Source organism: Equus przewalskii, chromosome 26 (assembly GCF_037783145.1).
Source record: "Equus przewalskii isolate Varuska chromosome 26, EquPr2, whole genome shotgun sequence".
Lineage (NCBI taxonomy): Eukaryota > Metazoa > Chordata > Mammalia > Perissodactyla > Equidae > Equus > Equus przewalskii.
The window spans coordinates 37,870,961-37,895,249 of NC_091856.1; the positions used below are offsets into that span (position 1 = coordinate 37,870,961).

The 24,289-nt window shown below is 60.4% G+C and overlaps 1 protein-coding gene across 3 annotated transcripts in view; it reads left to right on the forward strand.

Annotated features, from left to right (window-relative positions):
• The window catches only part of NACC2 (NACC family member 2), a 76,193-nt gene extending 57,966 nt beyond the window's left edge, over positions 1 to 18,227 (forward strand). For all 3 annotated transcript variants that reach the window (XM_070595881.1, XM_070595880.1, XM_008534664.2), the window contains exons 3-6: positions 8,580 to 8,744; positions 11,048 to 11,153; positions 11,685 to 11,782; positions 13,232 to 18,227. In XM_070595881.1, coding sequence (XP_070451982.1) covers positions 8,580 to 8,744; positions 11,048 to 11,153; positions 11,685 to 11,782; positions 13,232 to 13,731 — 869 coding nt within the window. In that variant the 3' untranslated portion in view covers positions 13,732 to 18,227. The remainder of the gene's footprint in view (positions 1 to 8,579; positions 8,745 to 11,047; positions 11,154 to 11,684; positions 11,783 to 13,231) is intronic.
• Positions 18,228 to 24,289: the final 6,062 nt, after the last annotated feature.

Consider the following 24,289-nt stretch of genomic DNA (forward strand, 5'->3'; position numbering starts at 1 on the left):
AGCATGGCTGCCAAGCAGTGCCATGTCCGCACCCGGGATCCGAACCAGCGAACCCCGGGCCGCCGAGAAGCGGAACGTGCGAACTTAACCGCTGCGCCACCGGGCCGGCTCCAACAGACGTTAATTTTTAACTGGAGTGTTTAGTCCACTTCCCTTTCATGTAATTACTGATATCTTCGGGTTTCAGACCATCGTACAGGCAGCTTTCCATTCTCCCCTCTGATCGTCTGTGTGTCTCTCTTTTCCCCCTTCTCTCGGTCTGTTTACTTCCCTCCTTCGTCTGTTGGACGTCTGTACTCTTCTCTGCAGGGTTGGGGACGTCAGCAGCCATCCTGCCCTGGTTTTCCTTGACCAAGAGCCCCCTGCACGAAGGCCTTCGTCACCTTGGCCATCTGCCCCTCCTCCAGTTGCTGCGACGCTTTTAGCTGTGTGGACATTTTCATCTCCACCAGCCTCTGTTGTCGTTGTCTTAAATAATCGTGTTCATATTTATCTGCACGTTTATTTTTTTCCAGTGCTCTTCATTTCTTCCTGCTCCCCCTCTCCTGCTGCTCTGGGCTCTTTTCTGCACGAGGCTCCATGTCTCTGATCAGTTGTGGGGCGTCTCGGTCGCCCCAGCTTCCACACGCGCCCTGTTCTCCTGGGCTCCCACCACCCGGGTGCTGTGCTTTCCCCACATCCCACAGATTCCCTGTGACTTTTATTCTGTTTTCTGACTTTTCCACTTTTTTCCTTTTCTGCTTCCATCTGGATATTTTGTATTGAGTTATTTTCCGGTTCACAAATCTTCTCATCGGCTTTGTTTAATTTCCTCTTCAGCCAGTCCTTTTTCTAGGATTTGATCCTTTTTATCGATCCTGGTTTTCTGGTGAAATTCTCCATCTCGTTACCTACATTGGTGGCACATAGGAAGAGCAGTGGGCTGGAAGGTGGTGTGCCTGTTGGCTGTTATGGATTACCTATGCGTCTGATCTGTCTTTTTGTCAACTTACAGCTTTTATCATTTGGTTCTGTTTTCTCATATCCCTGGTAATTTTTTGTTGAATGCTGGACATTGTATGAAAACATTTTGGAAGCTCTAAACAGTGTTATTCCAAAGAGGGTCTGGGAACTGACGTAGAGTCTGAGTGAGGGGCATCACGTTTTGTCACGCGGTGCCACGGCCCCCTGGCGTGAGTCAGGCGGGTGCTCCTGGTCTGTAGCTGTTTCTGGGTCTGGGCTGAAAGCCCGGGTGTCCCCCAAATGCCCCCTCCAGGATGGGCCCCGAACTCCAATGTTTGTCCAGCCCATACGTGAGACACCAGATTCCCAACTTAATTCTTTTTAGTTTGTTGGCAGTTTTTCTGAATCTGCTGCTTGTTAGTGGTCAGCAGATACATCGTAGGAAAGTTGGGAAATCGCACCCAGAATGCCAGTTTCCAGGCCGAGCCCCTCCAGTCTGTCCCCCTCAGGGCCTGCCACCACCTCCGCTCAGCTGCACAGCGGCCGCTCCCTCTCCTCAGGGGCCTGGCCCTCAAGTCCGGGCACCTTGGCTTGTAACGCAGCTTTTAGAGTTGTTCTCGACGAGGGGCTTGGTCTGATATTACTGCTCCCTCGTGGCCACGGTGGGCATCTCTGGGGTATTTTACAAGTTAAATGCATTTATTTTTGTGTAGCTACTGTCTGCTCATTCTCTAAGAGAGTGTGAAACGATCACACAGCGGGAAGTCATTCTCCCGTGCGGTCCTCTGCCCCGTCCCCCAGAGACACTTGCTGTCGGCCTCGCGGCCTGGGTGTCTCTTCTTGTACAGAGCGTGCACGTGCGTGCATTTTCACAAACACGCTCCTCACAAACACACTCCCAGTGCACGCGGAGCCCTGCTGGTGTTTGCAGAGCCACTAGTGTCACTTGTTGTGGGGGACCGTGATCTGTTCAGCCTGTCCACAGGTGGACAGGGAGGCGGGGTGTGTCGTGAGGACAGTGCTGGACGAGTCCGAGGAATTGATGGAAGGATGGAGAGCGGAAGAGGGATGTGGTCAGGTTGACAGTAAGAACAGCTGCTGGGGGCTGGCCTGGCGGCATGGTGGTTAAGTTTGAGAGCTCCGCTTTGGTGGCCCACTGTTCATGAGTTTGGGTCCCGATTGCAGACCTACATACCACTCATCAAGCCACACTGTGGCAGTGTCCCACATACAACATAGAGGAAGATGGGCACAGATCTTAGCTCAGGGCTAGTCTTCTTCACCAAGAACAAAGAATAGCTGCTGGGATTGCTCTGGGAGGGTTGGGAGATAGTCGGAGGACTATTGGGGTTCCCCAGGACCAGACTTGGGGGCAGGAGGTGACAACAGCAGAACCCACTGGGTCTAGGAGGGGCAGCAGCCAGGCAGTGGGTGTGGCGGGTATGGCATGTGTGGCGGGTGTGGCAGAGGCAGCAGTGGCTGTGGTTGGAGCAGGCGGGGTTGGATGGGGAGATGCCCAGAGGGCGTTTCAGATGTTCCAAGCCACAACCCAGAGGGGTCAGGGCACAGCTGGGGTCTGGGGGCTGGATTGCACTGGGGGGAATTCCCTCGGGGGTGTGTCCAGAGTTTGCTCTCTCACGACCCCCCATCTCCCCAGTAGCTGCGCCTGTACCTTCCTGAGCAGGAGGACTCGAGGGGCCCACCCAGTGTCCCCTTCTGTCCTGGCTCCCAGGAGGCCAGGCCAGGCCACCCCACTCTGGGCCTCATGTTTCTGTTTTCACCTTTATTCTTTCTTCCTGGCTTGCCCTGCCAGACGTGTTATTTTGTATCCAACATACCGTATACATTGGTTCTAAATGCGTTGTGTCCCCACGTTTAACATCCATCCAATGGGATGCGTCTTACAGTCAGTGGTGTGTCATGGTTATGCTGGCACATAAAAGACAGAATGATGACCCCGGACACCCCCACTCTCTGGTGCCTCCCCCGTCCTACCCCTCCCTGGGCCTGACTGAGCGCGTCTGCAGGAAGTGCCACCTGCTCTGTTCCCAGGATGCTGACACGGTTGTGTCGAATGGACGGATGTCCTTCATGCGTGTGGTCCTTTTGAAACTGCCAGTCAGGTTGGCGCTGAGCTGGCGGCTGCAGGGCTGGGCGTGGTTGCCCACCCAGGGCGTGTCTGTGTGAGCGGAGGCCGCCTGGGTGCAGGGGTTGTGCGGCCTGAGTGTTCACTGTACAGAACCATCACCCCACCAAGATTTCCCCATGCTGCCCCCAACAGTCACCCACCCCCACCCCAAACCCAGGCAGCCCCTGCTCTGTTTTCTGTCCCCATAGTTTTGTCTTGTGGAGAGTGTCGCACAAGTGGAATCACGCAGGATGGCGCCGTTTGAGACTGCCTCCTGCCATTCGGCAGAACGGATCTGACGCTCATCCGAGTTGTGTGTCAATAATTCGTTCCTTGTCAGTGCTGAGTACTGACCTGTCCTGTGGGTGGGTGGAACTTTGCTCACCTATCGGGACCTTTGGGGCCTTTGTCAGCAGAGCCGATGTAAACATTCTGGTCCAGGTTTCCATGTGGACACAGTCTTCGTCGCTCATTTCTCCCAGGAAAATACCCAGAAGTGGAATTGGTGGGTCGTGTGCTAAGGGTAACTTTATAAGGCGCTTCTGGGTGGTTCTGCCGGGCGCCCGCGCCGCGCTGCGTTCTCACCAGCTGCGGACGAGCGTTCCGGTTGCTCCGCATCCTCGCCAGCCCTGGGGATGCTCAGGGTTTCCAGCTTAGCCGTTCTGATAGGTCGTGGTTGACTTTCCATTTTTCTAATGGCTGATGATGTTGAGCGTCTTTTCAGGTGCTAATTTGCCATCGGTATATTGTCTGGTGAAATGTCTGTTCTGATCTTTTGCCCGTTTTTAAAATTGCGTTGCTCGTTTTCTTTCTGTCAAGTTTTGAGAGTGCTCCCTAGATTTTTGATCCGAATCCTCCATCACATATGTGTTTGCGAACCTCTTCCCCGTCTGCAGGCAGCTTGTCTTTTCATCTCGCAGACAGGAGGTTTTCATTTTGATGAAGTCCAGTTTATCAATTAATTCTTTACGGGTTGTGCTTTTGGAGTCTGAACCCAAGATCCCAAAGATTTTCTTCTAAAAGCTTACATTTTGTTTTACACTTAGGTCTGCGAGCCATTTTTGTTCATGTTTGCATGAGGTGTGTGGTTCAGACCCGGGGGTTTGGGTTTGGGTTTTCCTGGGTATGACTGGTTACTCGGCACCCTGTGTCCTACAGGCTGTCGCTTCCTCCCCGGAGTGGCGTGTGCCCCTTTGTCCCGGATCCCCCGGGCGTGTTTGCGGGTCTGTCGCTGGCCGGACACTGTGTCTCCGTGGCCTGTGCCCACAGGCTCCATCACGACAGCTTAGGGCAAGTCCGTCAGATAGTGTGACTCAGCACTTTTCTTTCCGTTTGGTTTTAAGTTCTCTTTTTCTATATAATTAGGGCGAGGGTTCATTTTCTTATTCTGCCACCTGTTTAACAAATGGCACATCTTTTTCTGGAGTGGACATCACGTCTCTCTCCCCCCTTCCCCGCCTTCAGCAGGGCTGCCCCGTAAGGTGACCAGGGTGGCGCCGTCCTACGGGTGGCTGCTCTCGTTTTGGGGGCTCCCAAGGGCGGCGGGCGGCTGCCTGTGCTGCTCCAGGGTCTCACCCGGGCGATTCCCGGAGACACACTGTGCCTCTAGGAACGGGAACGGGGTTCGCCATTTGGGGCCTCCTGACTCGGCAGTGTCCTGTGGGCCGGGGCCTTGGCGGGTTTTCCCTGGGGAGAGGGTCCAGGTTCTGAGTCGTTGAGCCCTGGGAGGTTGGGAAAGTTTGGGGGCTGAGGCAGCACAACCCTCCTGGTTTCCCTCCAGCCCCATGTCGCCTGCTCCTTCTTCCTTTCATTCTTTTAAAAAAACTTTTTATTGTGGTAGAATGTACGTAAAATAAAATTTACCTTTATAACCATTTTTAAGTGCACGGTTCAGTGGCATTAGATGCCATCCATCTCCAGGACTTTCTCATCTTCCCAGACTGAAACTCTGTCCCCATGAAACGGTCATGTTGGTTGGGTTCGTGCAGGGTCACCGAGGGAGGGAGCCTCGGGGCCTTGAAGGCACACCGGGGCCCTTCTGGATCCCCAGTCGGAGGCCCAGAAGAGTCCACGGTTGGGTTTTCTTCGGCCGGTGTGGTCTGAGGGCAACTTCGCCTCCCTGGTTGCTGCTGCCTCCAGATTAGCTACTGTTCCGGATCTTTCCATCGTGACCTTTCTGACCGTGACTCACGTTTCCTACGTGGAGAACAGTCACTCACCTGTCATGCGAACAGCTGATAGCTCCCTTGCGTACTTCTCCAAATTTCACCGTGCCAAGATATTTGGAGCCTGCAGTCCTGGAAACCACAGTTGCTGCTGGTGACAGCAGTGCCGGAGCTGGTGAAGGTGGCAGCCCTTCCACGGTGGCCGGTGGCAACAAGAGGCCAGCGAGTCCCCGGTGCTCAGGGCACCTGGGTGTGATCCGCAGGGTCTCTGCAGGCTGCCACGCCCCTGCCCACAGCCCACCAAAGAGCCCCCAGCCCCCTCGAGACCAGGCTCTGGAGTGACCCGTCCAGAGGGCCACCAGGGACTGGCGAGCAGCCCCGTCCCTGTGCCCTGTGATGAGCTCTCCCAGATTTCCAGAAGCTGGTTGTACTTCGGGCACCCCACCCCCCGCCTTTCCCCTGGAAGGGGGAGCCCTTGGAGCTCAGCCCCAGGCCTCGGTGGGTAACTTGGGGCCCAGGGAAGGGATGCGGGGTGTGAAGAAATTCAGGGCACCTTTCCAAATGGGGGTCTTTTTAGCTGGTGCGGCACCCGGCACGTGACAAAGCAGGAATGGAAGAGGCCCTCCTGGTTGCCCAGGTTCTGACAGTCTCTGGCTCTTGGGGGCCAGGCTGGGGCGGGGGTGGGGGGGTGGGGTGGGGGGGTGGCCTGCGCAGCGCAAACGACTTCTGTTTAGAGAAACCTCACGGGACGCAGAGTTGTGGATGGAGACGATTTCTGCTGGTGAGCGCTCTTTATGTAAATGCCACGGCGCCAGCGTTGGCGCTCCCGCGTCTGCGGGTGTAATCCCAGCCGGCTGGGGGGCGGGGGCGGGTAATTATGTTTTAAAATATCATCTGGCTTGTTTTTCCTGTGCTCCCGAGCCCCCGGGTACTCCAGGTTTGGAAGATTCTCCTTGCTCTCTGCTGATCTGCCCCTGCCCTCGTTCCCCAAATTCGCCTGCTGGGAAATGCCCCTCACCCCCCAACCCCCACCCCCACCCAGTGGCCACCGCTGACTACTGCCCAGGTCTGTGCGGTGGCCTCGACCATGGGGCTGCTCACTTGGGAAAACTCCCTCTCTCACCCTGGGATTTGGCTGTGGCCAGACTGAAGGCACAGCGTGCCGGCCTCATCCTGTGCTGACTGGCGGTGTCTGCCCGGAAAGGGGCTGAGCCCCAAGGGGACAGGGTGGAGGGGTGTCCTGGGGGTCCCTGATGGAGATTTGGGTGACTCCAGAGTGGGCGATTCCAGACCCGGTTGGGGGGCAGGTCCAGAGCAGCAGGGGGACTCTGCACCCCGACCCTGACCTCAGGACTGGAACCACCATCCTGCCTTCTCCTGGGGGACTCTCCTGTGGGTTTTGGATGCTGGCCTTCCAGGGGGTCCCCTTTCCCTCCCCCACGGGAGCTTAGTGTGAAGACAATTTGGGGCTCATTCATGCTCAGGCTACTCCAGGTTCTGGGGGTCTGAGGCGCGTAAGGGCAGGGTCTGCCCAGGACCCTTCTTTGCCCGCCCCCCTGCTGAAGCCCCTTTACCGCAGCCTCACCCCGTGTGGCCTGCCACGCCTGGCCTCCCCAGGCTCAGGTGCCTCTGCTGAATTTTCCTGTGACCCCTGAGGGGATGTCACAGTGCAAAGGGGACAGCTGGCCAGCTGGAGGAGCAGGTTAAGCCCAGCCCTGCCCTCTGGGTGTCTATCTGAATTCCGGAAGTTTCTGTAAGCCACCCGCTCCTGCCTGCCCAATGTCCACTAAGGCTGCTGAGGAAAACCACTGTCCTTGGCAAGGAAGACCCCACCCTGAGCGTCCATCTGTGCAGCCTGAGGGACTTTCCCACAGGTAGAGCCTGCCCTTGTTTCCGGGTGGGTGAGGAGGGACGGGCCCTCCGGCCTTTACCTGCAGGCCTGGCTGCTCAGCCAGGTGTGCAAGGGGAGAGCCCCGAGCAGCTGTGATTTCTCAATGATGACAACTTGCTGAGGGCAGACCGCCCTGGGGCAGGGGGCGTGGTGATCCAGAATTGCGTATGTGCTGGGGGCACGGGGATGCGGGCGGCAGGGCCCTGTCCTCCCCTGTGTCTGGGCAGGGCAAGGAGTGCTAGACTGGTGCTGCGTGCGCCCTGAAGGGGGAGGCTGGGGAAGCTGCCCCTGCTGACCCTGTGGGGAGGGGGGCGTGGGGGGCTGCAGGGCTGCCAGTGCCCATGGGAAGATGCGGAGGGTCACAGGGACATGGGGGAGGGGCAGGGCAGGACTTGGGGGTGCACAGCTTGGCCGGGTGCTCTCCACTGTGGGAGCCTCCATGTGGTGTCTGCCCCCTCCTGGCCTGGCTGCCTGCTGAGTCCCCTGGTGGGCACTCTGAGGACAACAGGCAGGCCCACACTCCTCTCGGCACTCCCCTGTGCCTTCTGGCACCTGGCACAGCAGTGGGCGTGATGGACACCCAGCAAGTGCCCCACCACCTCTCTGAGCCCTGGGGGGAGCCCTATCCCGGCTGCAAGAGACCTGCCGGAGGCCTGTGGCCAGGCCAGGCCCGGCCCGGGTGGGCAATCAAGAGGGCCAGGCAGTCATCTGCTTGATGTCTGGCCTGTGGTGCAGGTTGGGGACGGCAGAGGGGGCCTCACTTCCTCCTCCACCCCTGTCCTCATCGCAGCTGCAGGTCTGGCATGCTGAGGGGTCCCTGACTGTCCCCCGAGCAGTGGTTTGTCAGGAGCATTCCCAGACGGCACGAAGGGCTGGAGCCAGCCGGCGGAGACACCATGTCTGCCCTGCCGGCTCTGCCACTGCCTGGCTTCACTGCTGGCAAATATTTATGGAGCTGCTGCCCGGCCAGGCCTACATGGTTCGGCCTCTGGGGAGGTGCCCACTCACGGGGGGCCACGTCCCACCTGTGGAGGCCGTGCTATGAGAAGCAGGCTGGGGGACAGTCTGGGGCCTGCTTTCTCCCAGCTTCCACTCCATCAGCAGAGGTTGCCCCTCCCCCCGCCTGCCCTCCATCTCCATTGCACAGGCTGCTCTCTTTCCTGTCCGCCCCTCCGCCCCAAGCCCTCCTTCCTACATGACCTGCAGGCCTCTGCTTGGTGCCTGCAGGGCCCCGAGCGGCCTGGACCTGGGTGGGTGTCCCTCGTCTGCCTTCCTCTGCTCCTTTGTTCGCTCTGGTCCTCCCTGCAGAGGCAGGACCAGGTGGGCAGGGAGGACGAGGAGGGCAGAGCAGGTCTGACTGCTGCCTGGGTGGGCCGGAAGGATGTCCTCCCCTCTCCATCCCTGCCCCTGGCTCCCCGGGGACGCCCTAACCCGGTGGGTTCTGTGCCCACAGTGCAAGAGAAGCCAGAGCCAGTGCCGCTGGAGAGCCGCTCCTGTGTCCTCATCCGCCGCGACCTGGTGGCCCTGCCCGCCAGCCTCATCAGCCAGATCGGGTACCGCTGCCACCCCAAGCTGTACTCCGAGGGGGACCCCGGTGAGAAGCTGGAGCTGGTGGCAGGTGAGGCTGGCTCCCCACCCCGTCTATTGTATGCAGATGCTTTGCGTTTATTTTTTTCTTTAGAGCTATGAACAATGTACTCATCACCAATCAGTCAAAAAAAGATAGAACATCTTAAATTTCCTCTAATTTCCTTTTAGAAGAATGTGTCATTAAGAGGAGTTATTCAATTGAATTAATTTAGCATTTTAATTGAATCCCCTGGGCTGGTCGCGCTTCTGATTGGTGGGGGCTGCAATCATGATTGTGTTTTAGTTTGAGTTGCAGATGAAACCAAGTCGAACCTAGTTTACTAGGCTCCCTCACCCGCCCCGGCGCCCTGAGTGTCCACTTGCAGCATCTGGGATAATGACCGGAGGTTCCGAACGGCAGCTCACAGAAATGGGATTCTGTGAAAACAGCACGATTGAGTCCAAAAGCCCATTAGGGCCGGGTGCCTTTGAGAAATATTTATCTTCTAGGCGTTGGGATGCATTCAGCCCCACAGCTCCTCGTGGGTCTGTAAGGCCGTTCCTTGGAGGGTGAAAAGCAATGGTGCCAGCATCCTGGCTGCTGGACCTGGAGCCTTTCTCCAGGAGCCCCTTCCCTTGGTTCTCCAAGGGCGTCCCAGTCACGGGCTGGCCAGGACCCAGGCCCCTTCCCTCCTGCTCAGTGCTCTGAGCAGTTGCTTCGCGAGCCGCTGAGCCCCTGCTGCTGTCTGGCGCTCCCAGCCGCCACACCCTGGGCAGCATCGTGGATTCTGCCCGAGCTGTCCCCTCTGTTGGGAACCCCCACCGCAGAGGGCGGCTTCAGAGCTGGGTGCAGGTGGGTGGCCTCACCTTTCAGCCGGCAGGACAGCAGCCAGGTGGTGGTGGCTGGTCTGGCCAGGCCAGGCTGGGTAGGGGCCCGGTGGGCAGTGCCCTGAGCCACCTACAGGCCGTCACTGTTGTGGGCAGTTTTGCTCAGAGAGGGCCAGTGTCAGCCTGTGATGGATGGCAAGAGCCAGGCTGGGGCCTGGGGCTGGGTTCCCAGGCTGAGGGGCTCATCAGATGCGCTCATTCCCAGGGGAGGCCTTGAAGGAAGGGCTAGCCGCCTTCCCTGGCCTGGCCCACAGCCGGATGTCAGGTTGCCACGCCCCACTGGGCCCCAGGCCCCCTTTACAGATCTCCCTACAACGAGGGGCTGTCCAGCTGTATGGCTGGGGGTGGCCTGCTCTGCTGTTAGGTGTGCGGCTCTGCAGACGTGCAATGGGTGCACATGGGGACCTCAGGGATGCCTGCACGTCATGGGTGGGGGCTGCAGACCACAGTGACCAGATGATGGAGGTGGTGGTCTCCCTCCAGGATCACCCATGCGCTTGTTTAACCAAAGCTGCCAGCAGGGAGGCCCTCCCTGAAGCCTGAGTGGCAGCCTTTACAGGGGCAGAGCCAGCCCGGAGGCTGCCGAGCCAGGGGTCCCACAGATAGGAGCCCTGACCCCAGGAAAGGAGCTGGCCTTGTCCTTGTCTTTCCCCAGTAAGATTCAGCACATGCTCTATAAAAATAGACCGTGGAAAAAGGCCCAAATGAGCCCGTGGAGGTTCCCCAGAGCCCTCAGAGACCCGGGGCATTGGCACATTCCCTTCAGTGGCTTTCACACCATTTCTTCTCCGAAGTTGGGCACCATCTGACTGTTGCGTCAGCTCCTTTTCCATTGGCAACATGCAGTGTCAGGAGGCCTCCCCCTGCTCCTGGCGAGTCTGAGCCTGCAGCCGGCTCAGTCCTTGTTCACCTGGGCCTGGTGGGGCCCCCTGGCCTTGCCAGGCTACCATGCAGGCTCGCTGGTCACACTCTGCCCTGGGCTGACTCTTCCCAGCGCACCTGGAGGAGGGCAGTGCTGGCCAGGGGAAGCCCCAGCCAGGCCTCCGTAGTTCCAGCTCCCCATCCCTTGGTATTTGGGGAAGGGACCAAAAGACAAGATCGAGTGTTTCCCAAACCGAGCGAGGGAATTCCCTTGAGGCTGGAAGGGTAGTTTGGGGACAGCCCTTTGAAGCATGTGACCGTGGCTGCTTCCTCCTGGTGACGGGGCCTCAGCACAGCAGAGAAGGCCTGGAGCCACAACCCCCGGCCCTGTGGGGTCCCAGGCTTGGATGGGGGCCTGGGAGGTGGCCCTGGCACGTCCCGGGGTCCCGCTCTACGTCGGGAAGACTTTGCGCTGCTCCCATCCTTTCTGGCACCCCTCACCCCCACCGGATGCCTGTTCTGGCCCGACAGTCCCCGGGAAGGTCAGGGCCCTGGGTTTTGGGGGGAAGCCCAGGGCCTCACTCTCACATCTGGCGGCTGCAGGCTCCGGGGTCTACATCACGCGCGGCCAGCTGATGAACTGTCACCTGTGCGCTGGCGTGAAGCACAAGGTGCTGCTGCGGCGGCTCCTGGCCACCTTCTTTGACAGGTAGGGCCCTCAGCGGTGCGGAAGCTTCTAGAGTCTGCATCAGCGGTGAGCCGTCCGGTCTTGAGGCCCCACGCCTTCCTGACTTCAGCCCGCAGGGTTGGCCCGAGGCCTGTCCAGGCCCCAGGAAGGGGGCGAGTCCCCCTGGACAGGACCTGTGTCTGGGGAGGGCCGGGCTCTCCTGGCGTTTCCAGGAAGGCTTGTGGACGCCCCCCTCGCTCCCCCATAGAGTGAAGAACCCCACTGGCTCAGCTTCGTGGGTGGGTCACAGGAGCCCCTTCCCTGTGGTGGAGCGCCCCGCCCAGATCACCCAGGGCACTTTCCTTCCTCCTGCCCCTCGGAGGGCGGTGGGGCCCGCTCCCCACCACTGCACCCCAGCCCTGGGAGATGAACACAGTCCAGGGTGAGGCGGGTGGCCTCCCTGCCCGGTGGGCTTTCCGCTCCTCTGTCCTGGCGTGTGGGCAGGGGAGGCCCATTCCCGCGGGTCACCCCCGGCCGGCAGCCTCACTCTGCCTCCTTCCCGTCCTCCACCAGGAACACGCTGGCCAACAGCTGTGGCACGGGCATCCGTTCGTCCACCAGTGACCCCAGCCGCAAGCCTCTGGACAGCCGAGTCCTGAACGCTGTGAAATGTAAGAGGGGCTGGGGTCTCCAGGGCGGGGCGTCTCCAGGAGCTTCTGCCCCTGGCGCCAGGCTGGGCCTGCGGGGTCAAGGGGAGAGAGAGAAGAGCGGCTCTCAGAAGCCAGGTCTCGAGGTGCTAACGCTCTTGGTAGGTTTCCAGGCGTGATGAATTCAGCTGCGAAACTATTTTAATATGTGAAATAGATCTAATTTTCCTTTTGGAACAAAACCCCTTATTTACATTTTGAGGTTATTTTGAGCCTTTGCCATCTGCTCCGCCGGCTTCTGCCTCCCGCTGCTGGGCGCGTGGGGGTGGAGCCCGGTCCATCTCCGTGGCAGACCGCCACCCCCATCCTCGCACCCCCAGACTCGGAAGAAGCCCACCGGTGCCCAGCGTGGGCCCGACTGCACCAGAGCACGTCCTCCTGTAGCCATCGGCACACGGAACTGTGTCTTATTTCCCTTCTTAAAAAACATCTCTTGTGAGCCTAGTTCTGTTTTAGAGCCGAGGGGCCTTTGCAGTCAGTAATTACAGTCCCAAAGCCTGGTGTGCCAGTGGGGGTTCCAGGAAGATGCTGGAAGGGAGTTGCTGATGCTGCCCCGTAGCAGGGCTCGTGGTGCGGGGGGCTCGCCCTGGGGGACCTGCCTCCAGGTTTCCTGCTGCTCGGAGAGCTGGGTCTCATGGCTCCGGGTGGAGAAAGCAGAGGGTTTCTATTATTAATGATGATGACGATGACGCCCATTGCTGCTCGCCAAGTTGGGCTGAGGACGGGGACGAGGAGAAGTATTGACCGGCTCCTTCCTCACTCCTTGTCCAGCCTGTGAGGAGGAGCCTATGTCAGGCCTGGAGAGGCCCTAGCCTCACAGTGGGCAGCCGCCCAGGGCTGCTTGAGCCCAGCGCCCTGCCCTGACACCCACTCCGGCCAGGGCCGGGATGTCTATCAGGCCCTCAGATCTGGGTGGGTGAGACAGAGAGGGAAAGTGAGGCCCAGAGGTGCTAAGGGGCTTGCCCAAGGCCACACAGCCAGCCAGTGCTCAAGGAGGCGTCAGACCCCCGGGCCCTGTGCTCACACTGGAGCCACAGCCACGCTGATGTCCCTCCCCTGAATGTTCCAGCCAGAGACTGTCCCAGAAGAGCCTGGCGGTGAGTCTGTGACAGTGGTGAGAAGGGGACCTCTGGTCTGTTCAAGCTGAGGCCAGGAGAGGCCTGGGTGGCCATGTGGTCTCCTCTGTCAGTGGGGAGTAGGACGGATAGTCCCTGGAGGCCAGCCAGTGTCCCTGTCCCCACTGGCCCAGGAGTGGCTGGTCTGGCGCATGGTGCTGTGACCCCGGGTTCGTCCAGGGTGTCCTGGTTCCATGGCCCCTCGGGAGGTTCGGGGTCAGCAGTGGTGGAATTGCTGCTGGGCGGGGGGCAGGGGGGACCACCCTCACGCCTGCCTCGCCACGCCCTGTCCTTGCAGTGTACTGTCAGAACTTCGCACCCAGCTTCAAGGAGAGTGAGATGAATGTGATTGCCGCGGACATGTGCACCAATGCCCGCCGGGTCCGAAAGCGCTGGCTGCCCAAGATCAAGTCCATGCTGCCCGAGGGCGTGGAGATGTACCGCACGGTCATGGGCTCCTCGGCCGCCGGCGTGCCCCTCGACCCCGAGTTCCCGCCCGCTGCGGCACAGGTGTTCGAGCAGCGTATCTATGCCGAGCGCCGCGGGGATGCCGCCACCATCGTGGCCCTGAGAACTGATGCCGTGAATGTCGACCTGGGCGCCGCCAACCCCGCCTTCGAGGCCAGCGAGGAGGCGGACGGGGCCGGCTCGGTCATCCAGGAGGTGGCCGCGCCCGAGCCGCTGCCCGCCGATGGCCAGAGCCCCGGGCAGCCCTTCGAGCAGGGCAGCGCCAGCTCCAGCCGGCCCGCGACGCCGGCGGCCAGGAGACAAGAGGGCTCCTACGCGGGGACCTTGTAGAGGCCAGGAGACGCTCAAGGGACCGGTACTAGAGCTGCTTGCATGCGTTACTAATACGACAAATGTGATCAAGCCACTTACCTACTGAACTGCTACTGTTGCCTGAACAAAATGTGATTTTTATTCTGCTTGTATTTAAAGTTGATGAAGGAGACAAATGCATTCATTATACTGTAAACGGTTAGGCCCCTGCGACCCTGTGCGAGAGGTCCCAGGGCTGTTTTTGATACTCGAGAGTTTAGTCGCCTGCCCCTTCTGGGGGGGCAGGGGCGAGAGGCCCTGGTGCCCCCCTCTGCCCACACCCCTTGTCCTTCCTGCTCCCTCTGCCCCAGGGGACGAAGCCTGAGGCCGGCAGAGTGGGGGCATGTGACACCGTTCCTTGCCCACCAGGACTCTGCCCACCCCGCTGGGGCCACGGGCCAGGGCTGGGCACCCAAGGGCCAAACACCTCTTGTTTTTCCTTCTTCCTGAGACTTGGGGGTCAGGCCTGCCGGGTCCACCATGCGTGTGGGGTGTGGGTGTGGGTGTGGGGAGTGTGTGTGTGTGTGTGTGTGTGTGTGTGAGAGAGCATGTGCAGGGGGCATGGTGAGGGCCCAGCGATGGGCCTTGCCAGTCACTGGGTGCAGAAAGTGTTCTTGGCTGTACCTGTGCTCTGCCCCACAGCCTTGGGGTCTGCCCACCACCCGCAGCTCTTGGGCCACCAGCCCTGAGTACCCGCTGGCCCCCACCTGGCCACCCGCCGTCTGAGGGGTGAGGCCGCCCCCGGTGCAGCCCTCAGCCACGCTGGGATTCTGTCTGTTTATGTTTTCGTCTTAATTCAGATCTATTTCATATATGGTTTGGAAACTTTCAGACCCAAAAGAGCAAAAAATTAGGGAGGATGGGGTGTCCCTGCCCCCCAACCCACTGTGGCTTGGGGGTGCATCATCTGTATACCATGTCCCCCACCCCCGTCAGGTCCCACTCACCTCCTGTTGGGGGTGGGGGTCCCAGGGGAGTGCAGCAGGTTGTGTGACTGGTGGAGACAGAGGCCACGTGAGAGCTGGCCTGGGGGGCTCCCTCGGTGCGGGCCCCCCCGAATTGTGCTCCAAGCCCTCGGGATGCACCTCTGAGACTGCGGGTGGGGGGCCGTGGTCGCAGGACTGAGCTGGGCCGGTTAGCATGGGGCTGGCAGGAGCAGCCACAGGTGGGGAGGTTCTGGACTGCATGGCTGGGGCAGCAAGGAAGGGCCACGGAGGTTGTCGTTGTGTTTGAGGCTGGTATGCTTACTCTGAAGTTTAGTTGCTGGTTTTTGGGGAGAGGGGCACAGGTTGTCCAAAGTGGCTGCTCGTCCAGGGGCTGCCTTGCTCCCGAGTCCCAGGCAGCCCCAGGCGTGGTCAGAGACACCGCCTCCACTCCCAGGCTTGAGGGAGTTGTTGCTGCTTCCCTTTGTCCCTAGTGCTGAGCAAGCCCCTCCACCCTGTGCGCACAGGGCCCGGCAGGTGTGGCTCAGCCCCGCCCATGCCCCACAAAGCTGAGCCTCCGCCAGCTGCAGGGCCTCCTGCCCTCACCTCCCGCGGGGCCCAGTGTGGGGCAGCCTGGGGGTGCTTAGGCCCTTCCCTCTCGGGCTCTCGTTCCTGCTGACCGCTGCCCTTCGCTGTGTGGGAGAGACCTCCGATGGGGTGGCGGCTGCCTCCCAGATGGCACTCGGCCTCCCTGGCCTCCTCCAGCCAGGCCAAGCATGTGCCTGCCCTCCAGAAGGATCTGATGGCTTCCGGAAAGGAGTGGGGGGACTCGAGGTGGGCCCGTGCGGGCTAATCTTGGCCCCGGTACCCGCCCCTCCCTGCCCCAGTGTAGGGAGGTCCAAGCCCTAGGGTCCTGGGCCTGAAGGGCTCAGGTCTCCAGCTCCTGCTCGGGCCTCCAGCCAACCATGTGGCCCAGAGCTGGCCTCTCCCTGCCTCTTCCCTCCCATCTCAGCCCAGGTGGGGCTGGAGCTCACACAGCCGGGGCCCCACAGCCCACTAGGGACCAGGACCGGGTCCTCCTGGAATTGGGAGGGGGCCGTGGGGTGGGGGATGTTCTGGCGGGGAGGCTGACCCCACCCATCTCCTCTCTGAGTTTCCCTTCATCTGCTCCCTGCCCCCACCCCAATTTGCACTTTAATTTGACCATCCCTGGGGACCTTCAGGAGAGGGCCACCCGTCCTTGCTGTCCACAGCAGGGCTGGCTCTCTCTCCCTCTGTCTCTTCCACTCCAAAGTGGGCACAGTTCCCCCTCCCCTCGGCTGGGATCGGGGGTGCAGCTGGCCTGGCGGAGGAGGCGGTGGCCGCACAGAGAAGGCCTGACCGCTGCTCAGGCTAGCACAATGTCCCGCGACCTCTGTCCCTCGATTGTTTATAACCGCCGTCTGTTTCATTGTCCTGGGTAAGGAAGGCAAGAGCTGTGGGTGAAACTTTAATAATAATTCAATGTGAATGGGTTCTGAGCTCTGCCTGGGCCCCGGGCGGGCCGGGCCGAGCGTTTTGCACTAATGTCCCGCGGTGGACGTGGTCGGGAGCGTTTGCAGACGGGCATGGCTGATGATTGTATCTGCCGGGGCGCTCCCTCCGCGTCCAGAATGTTCCGCGGGGCGGGCGGCGGCGGGCCTGGGCTCGGAGGGGCCTTCCAGAGTGCCTTAGCATCTTTTGATCATTTTTCCCAAGGAAAACCCATTAAGAAAACCGGACCCTCCCCTCCTCTGTTTACAAGACGACTAATTCCTGTCCCGCAAGCGTGATCCCGACTCACCCTGACCCCGTAGACCGAGAGACGAGCCACTCAGTATTTATGAGATGTCTGCACCTTTATTCCTGAGCTTGACTATTAGCAATACGCATATACTACATAGAGTCTATTAGAGAGCTAAGTTATAGCAGCGCCTTTTGCAGGAGGAGAGAAGGGACTGGACCGCGTCGGAGTTGATGGGGGCGGCTGGCCTGGCGTCTGGCCGCCGCTCTGCCCTCTCCTGCCCTCCCTGGCGGGACGGGATGTGCCCCAGGAGGCAGCTGGGACAGAGTGCAAAAGGTCCAGGAGAAGGGACCGGGAGATGTGACAGATACTGTGAGCTGGGGCGGCCCCGCCCGCCCGGCCGGCGTGCCTCGGTACTTGAATTCTGTCTTGTGTTCTGCACTGTGTCTGGTGTCGCCCAGAGTTCTCTGTGGTTGCTTCACTTTACATTTGACTCGGTTGTCTTATTTGCCCCTGAATGTGGATGCAGCTGTGGACGAGAGGCCGCGGGGAGAGACCTCCGGGTGCACAGCCTGCAGCCCCCACCCGGCCGTCGTGGTGCTGGGCCCGGGCTGCAGGAGCCTGGGTTCATTTCTCTGTGAAAACTCATTCTCCGGCGTCTGCGTCTAGAGCTGGGAGGAAGGCAGAGGTGGGGCCAGGGAGGCCAGGGAGCCTGACCGGTCCCCATTTCACGGCCGGCCCCAGCTGCTTACTGCTTAGATTCCCCTCAGACGGGTTATTTTTATGGAAATACCTTGCTGCAAGCGGAAAAAGGCCTATGGCCCATTAACCAACTGCCAACTCTGAGGAAAGCTCTGCTTGCCTCTCCAGCAGTCAATCCCAGAGCAGATTGAGAGTTCGTAGCTGCCTTGAGCTGTAACTACTGTTGCAGACGCGGCTGCTGCATCCATCCGTCACTGTGTCAGCCAGCCGCTCCCAGGGTGTCACCCGCCGGAGGCACACAATGTTTCTAACACGGCAAAGGTTTTTGGTTTTTGTTTGTTTGTTTGTTTGTTTTGTTTCTTTGAAAAAAAATGAAAAGGAAAATTATGCAGAATCTAACGCATTCAGATTGGACAACCTGCTTGAATTCTGATCAATCGCTTCATTGTAGCGTTTTGCACATGATTGTAATTTTTATGTCAAAAGAAGCCAAACTTGCAATACTATTTTTAGCAGACAAAAAAAAAAGAACTAAGTATAAAATGTATAAATATTTTTGACTTGAACATTTGGATGGCACTGGGTGCAAATAGACCATTCATCCTTTGGACGGAATGTTTGGGGAAAAGAGACTTTTAAAAAAAGGAGACGGTTGTTGTGAAGTCTGCTGAGCCGTCAGTAGTGCTGTAACTCACGACTGTTAGAAAATGAATACGCAAATTGTTCCTGTGCTGCATAAAGGAGAGTTGTCTCCCAAACCACTGAGTTCCATTTCAGCCACAGAAGATGCTCGCTTTTTTTCCTTTCGAAGAAGGAGGAACCTTTGTTCTTCCTGCGTCCTCACGCTCCCTCAATGCTGCTACTTGGCAGAGTCAAGACTGTTGCTTTTCAGCCACGGCTGACACCGTATCAATAACTCCAACAACAGAAACGTCCGCCAGCAACCGGGAAACCGAGGGCTTCTAGCGCGCTCAGAGCCGAGTCGTAGGGTGGAAATCCGTTATGTACAAACAAAAGGATGTGATCGTTAATTGTAAAGCGCTTTGTAAAATTCACATTTACAGAATAATAAAGTCAGTTCAAACCCACGTTGCCTGTGCTTTGCTGGGCTGGTGGGGTGGGGGGAGACATTGAGAAGCTGGGGGGAGGTGACAATGAACTGTCCCAGGAGCCCCGGGTAGGGTAAGGGGCCATGCCCAGGCTTCTGGCCCACTACCTCCCACTCCTCCTCCTCCTGTCCCTCACGAGGGAAGGGGCTGGTGGACAGGATGTCCTGGGAGTCATGTGCCTGGGGGAGGGCCCAGCCCGGAGTTCTGATTGATAGGGTGGGGGCAGGGCACTCTTTATTGTCTGTGAACTAGGAGAGATGCTTCCTGGGGCTCACCTGCCTGCCACCCACCAGCTGTGCAGCTGCCTCCCTTTCCTCCCCTGCCACCTCCTCCTGGGCCAGGTCTGCCCCCAGATGGATGGAGGAGAATTGCAATGGGCGGGGCAGGTCACCAGGCCCAACTGAGAGCCCCTGGGACCAGGCCAGTCCACTCCAGCTCCCAGCCATCTCTGGAACCCCGGCCCCGGGCTGGGGTTCTCAGATGCAGGCCTGGCAGCCATTGCCCCCTTTGCTCCTCTGCTTTGTCCACAAGGACGTTTCTGAGCCCCACTGGACCCTGGCGGGCGGGCGGGCCAGGCTTTGCATCCATGTGTCCTTCAGATGTGGGTCAGGTCTCTGGCCTTCGCACACGCTTCCCACACCCAGATACCTGCATGGTGGGCTCCTCACTTCCTTCTGTCCTGTGAGGGTCTCGTCCAGAGGGCCACCTCTGACCTGCTTCTAAAAGTGCTCCCCCCCCCCGACCCCTCCCTCTCTGCCTTTCTTGGCCTTGTAGCTGCTCTGCCCCCACTAGGAGGTGGGTTTATTTTCTCTCCTGTTTATGGCACCTCCCCAAGAGCGGGGTCCATCAAACTGCTTCATGAGATGTCCCCAGAAGGGGGTGCCCTGCAGGCACGGCCAGCATGGCGCAGACACAGAGTCTAAAATGGGTGGCGGTGGTTTCCAAACAGGCCTTCTGCACTGGGAACCTCCACAACAGTGGTTACGCTGGATTAGGGCCGCCCTGAGCCCTCCCCTCCTGCAGGGCCCACATCACACTTCCCCCCAGGAATGCCGAAGGAGCCTGGCCCCAGGCCTGGCCAGGAGCCCTGGGAGTGCCTGTCCCCACCCCGCTGCCAAGCTCAGCTCCAGCCACCAGGGTGAGCACATCTGTCAACTTCTGCTTCCAGTGTTGTTTTCAGAGCCACTCCCTGCCACCCCGGCCCGGCTCACCAGAGTCACCTCTGCCCCGTGCAAACCCCTTACCAGCCGGGGTCTCAAGGCCACTGGGCGCAGTGTATTTCCAGGTCACTCGCCTGGGTTGGTGGAGACATCCAACCTCTGGGCCACGGGCTGCACACGTGAAGGCCTCAAAGCACCATCGTGGCCTCCAAATGCCCCCTCCCAAGCTGAGCCCCGAACCCCCTCAGCAGCCGGGACAGCTGAGGCCTGTGGGGAGGGGGTTGTTGGGAGGAAGGTCCCACCAAATTCCTCTGGGATGGGCCGCCCAGCCCAGCCCCCTCCCGGTTGTCCAGGAAGACGGGAGCTGGGCACCTGCCAGCCTGTGCTCTGCCCCCTCCGGCCTCGTCCTTCAGCCGGCCTCCTGCCCTTGCAGCCTCCGACAGAAACGGGCTGAGGCATCAGAACCTCTGCATCAGCCCGTTCATTCTGAGCCTCGGCCTCCTCTCCCTGCTTTGTCCTGTTCCGGGCGGACGGTGCAGTGTCAGCAGGACCGCCGGAGCCCTTTGTCCTCCGGCACAAAGGGTCAGAGCCCCTGGGGTGGGGGTGGGGTGGGTCCAGAGCCTGCAGGGGAGGGGCGCCTGCTGGACCAGCCATGTGGAGACTTGAGGGGGTGGGCCTGGCCAGCACAGGGGTGAGCGGGAGGTGGGAGGGTTGGGGGGGGGCCCATTGGCCACCTTCCCAGCTCCAGCCTGCAATTGACAAACCTTGAGTCACCTGTTCTTCACGACCCGAACTGGATGGGCACCCCCACTGGCTCCCCAGAGGGGGAGACTGAGGCTCCGTGGGGTGGGGAGTCGCCAGCCACCCCCACCCCGCGCTGAGCACCCCATGCCATGCTGGGAACAGCCCAGCTAGAATGAGATCGTGGCCTATTCCCTGTTGCGAAGGAGGCTTGGCATGAGTAGGTCATGGCTCTGTGTGAGGTCCATTCCATCAAGTGGCCCCAGGAGGGAGGGTCCACTGGGAAGTGGACACAGACACTTGTCAGGGCACTGCTGGGAGGTCTTCATCAGCAAAAGAAAGGAGAGCGGTGGGTGGGGGCAGCAGGTTAGGGCCCTGGTCAGGAAAGGAGGGAACGGGAAGGGGGATGGGGCTGCTGGCTTCTCTGCCAGAGGCACCCGGCTCCGAGGCCCCACACAGGTCTGGGCATACCAGGTGGGGGTGGGGACAGGCAGGAGGTGGATTTGGTGACAGTGTGTCAACAGGACTCCTGCTGTGACAGAGTGGAGGGGGCCTTCCACCCATGGGGAAGCATGAGGCCATCTCCCCCTCAGGTCCAGCTTCTAGGCCTCCCCTCAGGTGTCTGTGGCCAGTGGTGAGGGCTGGAGCTGGGAGGGGGCCCAGGAGCCTGTCAGAGTGGGGGTGGGGGATGCTCCAGGTGGCCCCAGGGGAAATGAGACCCCAAGAGCAGGACTGGACAGGGACCTCCAGCCCAGGTCTGTCCATCTCCTGGGCAGGCCGGGAGGAGGGCTGGAGCCGCCGTGGAAGGGCTTCCAACAGTCTGAGGGAGGCCTGTTCTGGGTGGACCAGGGGTGCAGTGGCTCCCCATGATCTGAGGTCCCACCCAGCCTCCTTGGGCCCCCTCTGCCAGGTGGGGCTCAGCTGCAAGATTGGGGTTTGGGGGCCTGGAGAGAGAGAAGAGTGTGGATGGAGTGGAGGACCCACGGTAGGCAACATTCTGGCCCAGGTGGCAAAGGTTCTCGAGTCTTGTCCACACTCCACCCCCACCCCACCTTGGGACACAGGCCTCGCTGAGCAGAGAGGCAGCCTCTGCCTCGGGGGAAGCTGGTCCCAGCCTCCTGGGACCCATAATTGACTAACAGCTCCAGACAGACGCCCAGGGCTGGGAGATGGATGGCGCTGCCTCGAGGGGAGGGATGCAGAGGCCCCAGTTTCCAGGAAAAGCAGCCTGGTTCTCCAGGGCTGGCCATCATGGGCAGGGAGGGGCGAGGCCTTGACCAGGGCCAGCCAGGCTGGGGCAGAGCCTATGTGTCCTGGGCTGGCTCTGGGCCTCGGTTTCTCCTCCAACAGGAGGGAGGGGCTGGCCCAGATGTGTGGCTCTGTCCTGGTTCCATCAGGTAAGGACACAGCAACCCCGGGGAGGAGCCAGCTGTGTTTGTCCCTCTGGCCTCCTGAGGTTGGGCATTCTGGAGAGCACGGGGCACCTCGTGCGGGGCTGCAGGGGCACCAGGAAGTGGCGCTCCCTGGCACAGGAAGTTCCAGGGTGCCCCACCCTGCTGCCCTAGATGGGCCGCACCTGCTTACAAGCTGCCCCCTCGGACCTCCAGCTCTGTGGCCTCCCCCTCCTGGGGGCCTTGGCCAGCCGTTATCCTGGAGTCGGGGCAGGGGCAGAGGTTCCCCCTCAAGGAAGGAGGCATGGCTCCCAACTGGAGGCTGCACTCCAGAGGGAGGCAGCGAGGGCACCAGTGCAGGGTGTTCAAAACAGGCCCCCGGGGTGGGATCCCTGGGCCCTCTGGGAACTGTCCATGGGGATGGGACAGGTGGAGAATTTGGACTCCGGTGGCCCAGTGGCCTGGGTCTCCATCCTGCACTGTCTCTGTCCAGCGCCCCATCATTCCCTCGGCCCACGGAGGGTACAGCCTGGGGCTGGGAGAAGATTTCCTGAACTGATGGATCCAGCAGCCCACGGACCCGGAAACGCCCAGGAATTCACACTCACGGCGCTCTCTGCAGACTGGGACCCTGGTTGCTCAACTGTCCCCTTCCTTCACCCATCTGGGCCCCTCCCTGGAGCCCAGTCCTCGACCCCTCGCTGACATCGCATTGAAAGGGCTCCAGCCTGGATGAGACCCCGGTTCCAGGTCAGGCTTGATGCCCTGAGGTGTGAGAGAGGGGCGCACGCCTGCCTGTCCCTGGGCCTCGGCTTCCCCCTCTGACCACAGCATCCAGAGCCCCATCTCCCATCTAAAGGGTGAAGGCTGCCAGGCTCTGGCCTCTGGTGGGGAACTGCACGTGGGGATGACACGCAGAATCACGGAACTCAGAGACTGCCGAGATCCCACACCGGGGACCTGGGGAGGATGGGGCTGGAGAGCATTTAAGAATGGCCCTGCCTTTGACCCCCTGTCCATGTGCCTCCTGGTTCCCGTGCTGCAGGCAACATTACCTCGGGCCTCATGAGTTTGGGGTGAACTTGACCCCACTGACCTCTGCTGACCTGCTGTCTGTGCGGGGCCTCACTGAAGTCCATCACAACTGTGTGAGGTAAGCCGATTGTAGCCCCATTTTTAAGATGAGGAAACTGAGGCTCAGAGAAATTTAGGGAGTGGCCAGGTCAGAGTTAGAAGGTGACAGAGCCAGGATTTGAACTGGGTCCCTGCTCAGCACTGACCTCACTGACCCTGGCCCTGGGCAGCACCCTGGCTGAGGGGAGCAAGTATCGCCAGGTTGACAGATCAGATGGGCTCAGCCAGGCCCAGCAGAGGGGTGCCACCACCAGGTGCCACCCGTCCAACTGCCTCGCCGGTCAGACCAGGGTGTGGACTGCCCGTGTCCCTCTCCCACCACAAGTGGCACCCTCGGCCCTCCCTCCGAGGACAGAAGAGAATGCAGCGCCTGGCCCGTCCCTCCGCAGGATGACACGAGGGGCCCTGTGGGGAAGGGGAGAGCAGCAGAAAAGAGCCCACGCTTGGCCACCTGTGAGGAGGATGAGGGGCCCAGAGCCGAAGACGCCTGTCCTGGGGGCCCACCTGAGGCTGCAGACAGGAGGGGGCAGGCCGCCTGGCTCAGCCTAGCCCTTACCCTGAGGGGCTCCAAGCGTGCCGGGGCTGGGCGCCAGTGACAAGGGCCACTCGGGGACTCTTTCAGACAAACCAGCCCCAACCGGGCAGTGGAGTTTTTCCCAGTCAGAATCTGTAGGAGGGGCTGTGGGAAGCCCTGACTCCTCCCCTTCTGGAGGCCTCCGTGCTGGGGTCCTTCTGGGTAGCCTGGGTGGATGGAACTGGGGGGAGAGCAACCCCCTGCCCCACCCAGGGCCGTAAGCCCCCACACCCCAGAGGCCAGGCATTTTCTCAGCAGGGCCACATGCCAGCCCTGGGTTGGCTCCCTGGAGTCCTGCCCTCCCCTCAGGCCTCCCAGGTGTCCCCCCTCCAGTGACACCCCTCCACACAGCTTCACTCACCCCGCAGCCCCCCTTCCTCTGTGAGAGACAGCCCAGTGCAGTGGGAGGCACCCCAAGCTGAGCACTGGAGCACCTGTCCCAAGCCACCCTTTTGTGCCTCAGTTTCCCCACATGCTCAGCAAGGAAGGTGGACTAGATCGTGCTTCTCAGACTCTGCGGGGCCTCAGATCCCCTGGGCATCTGAATAACATGCAGGTGCTGGTTCTGTAGGTCTGGGGTGGGCCTGGGACTCTGCATTTTAACACTGCCCCAGGGGTGCCAAAACCCTGGCCCACGGACCACTGTGAGTGATGTCCGGCTCTGAGAGGACAGCCATGCTGTCCGGTGGACAGACTCACACTTATTTGTCGGAGGACACATGAGTCTACACATACTGACTGTAGCCCCCCGTGAACGCCGTGTGTGTGTTCGTTCAACGTGTCACAGACATCTCTGCCACAGCTCACGAGTCCACACTGCCCTGAGCGGCCACCCAGCAGCACCGGGCACCATCACTTGGGTCCCAAGGCCCCAGCAATGATTGGGGGCCTCGTCCAGACTTGCTTCAGGACACACATCTTTGCCCGGCCCTCTTGGCTGGGCTGCGGGGAGCGCCCGGTGGAGGCGTCCGCCCTCTTACCCGAGCAGGGCTCAGGAGTGGTTCCAATTTCCCGGTAGGCCCAGAAGGTGCACTCTAATCT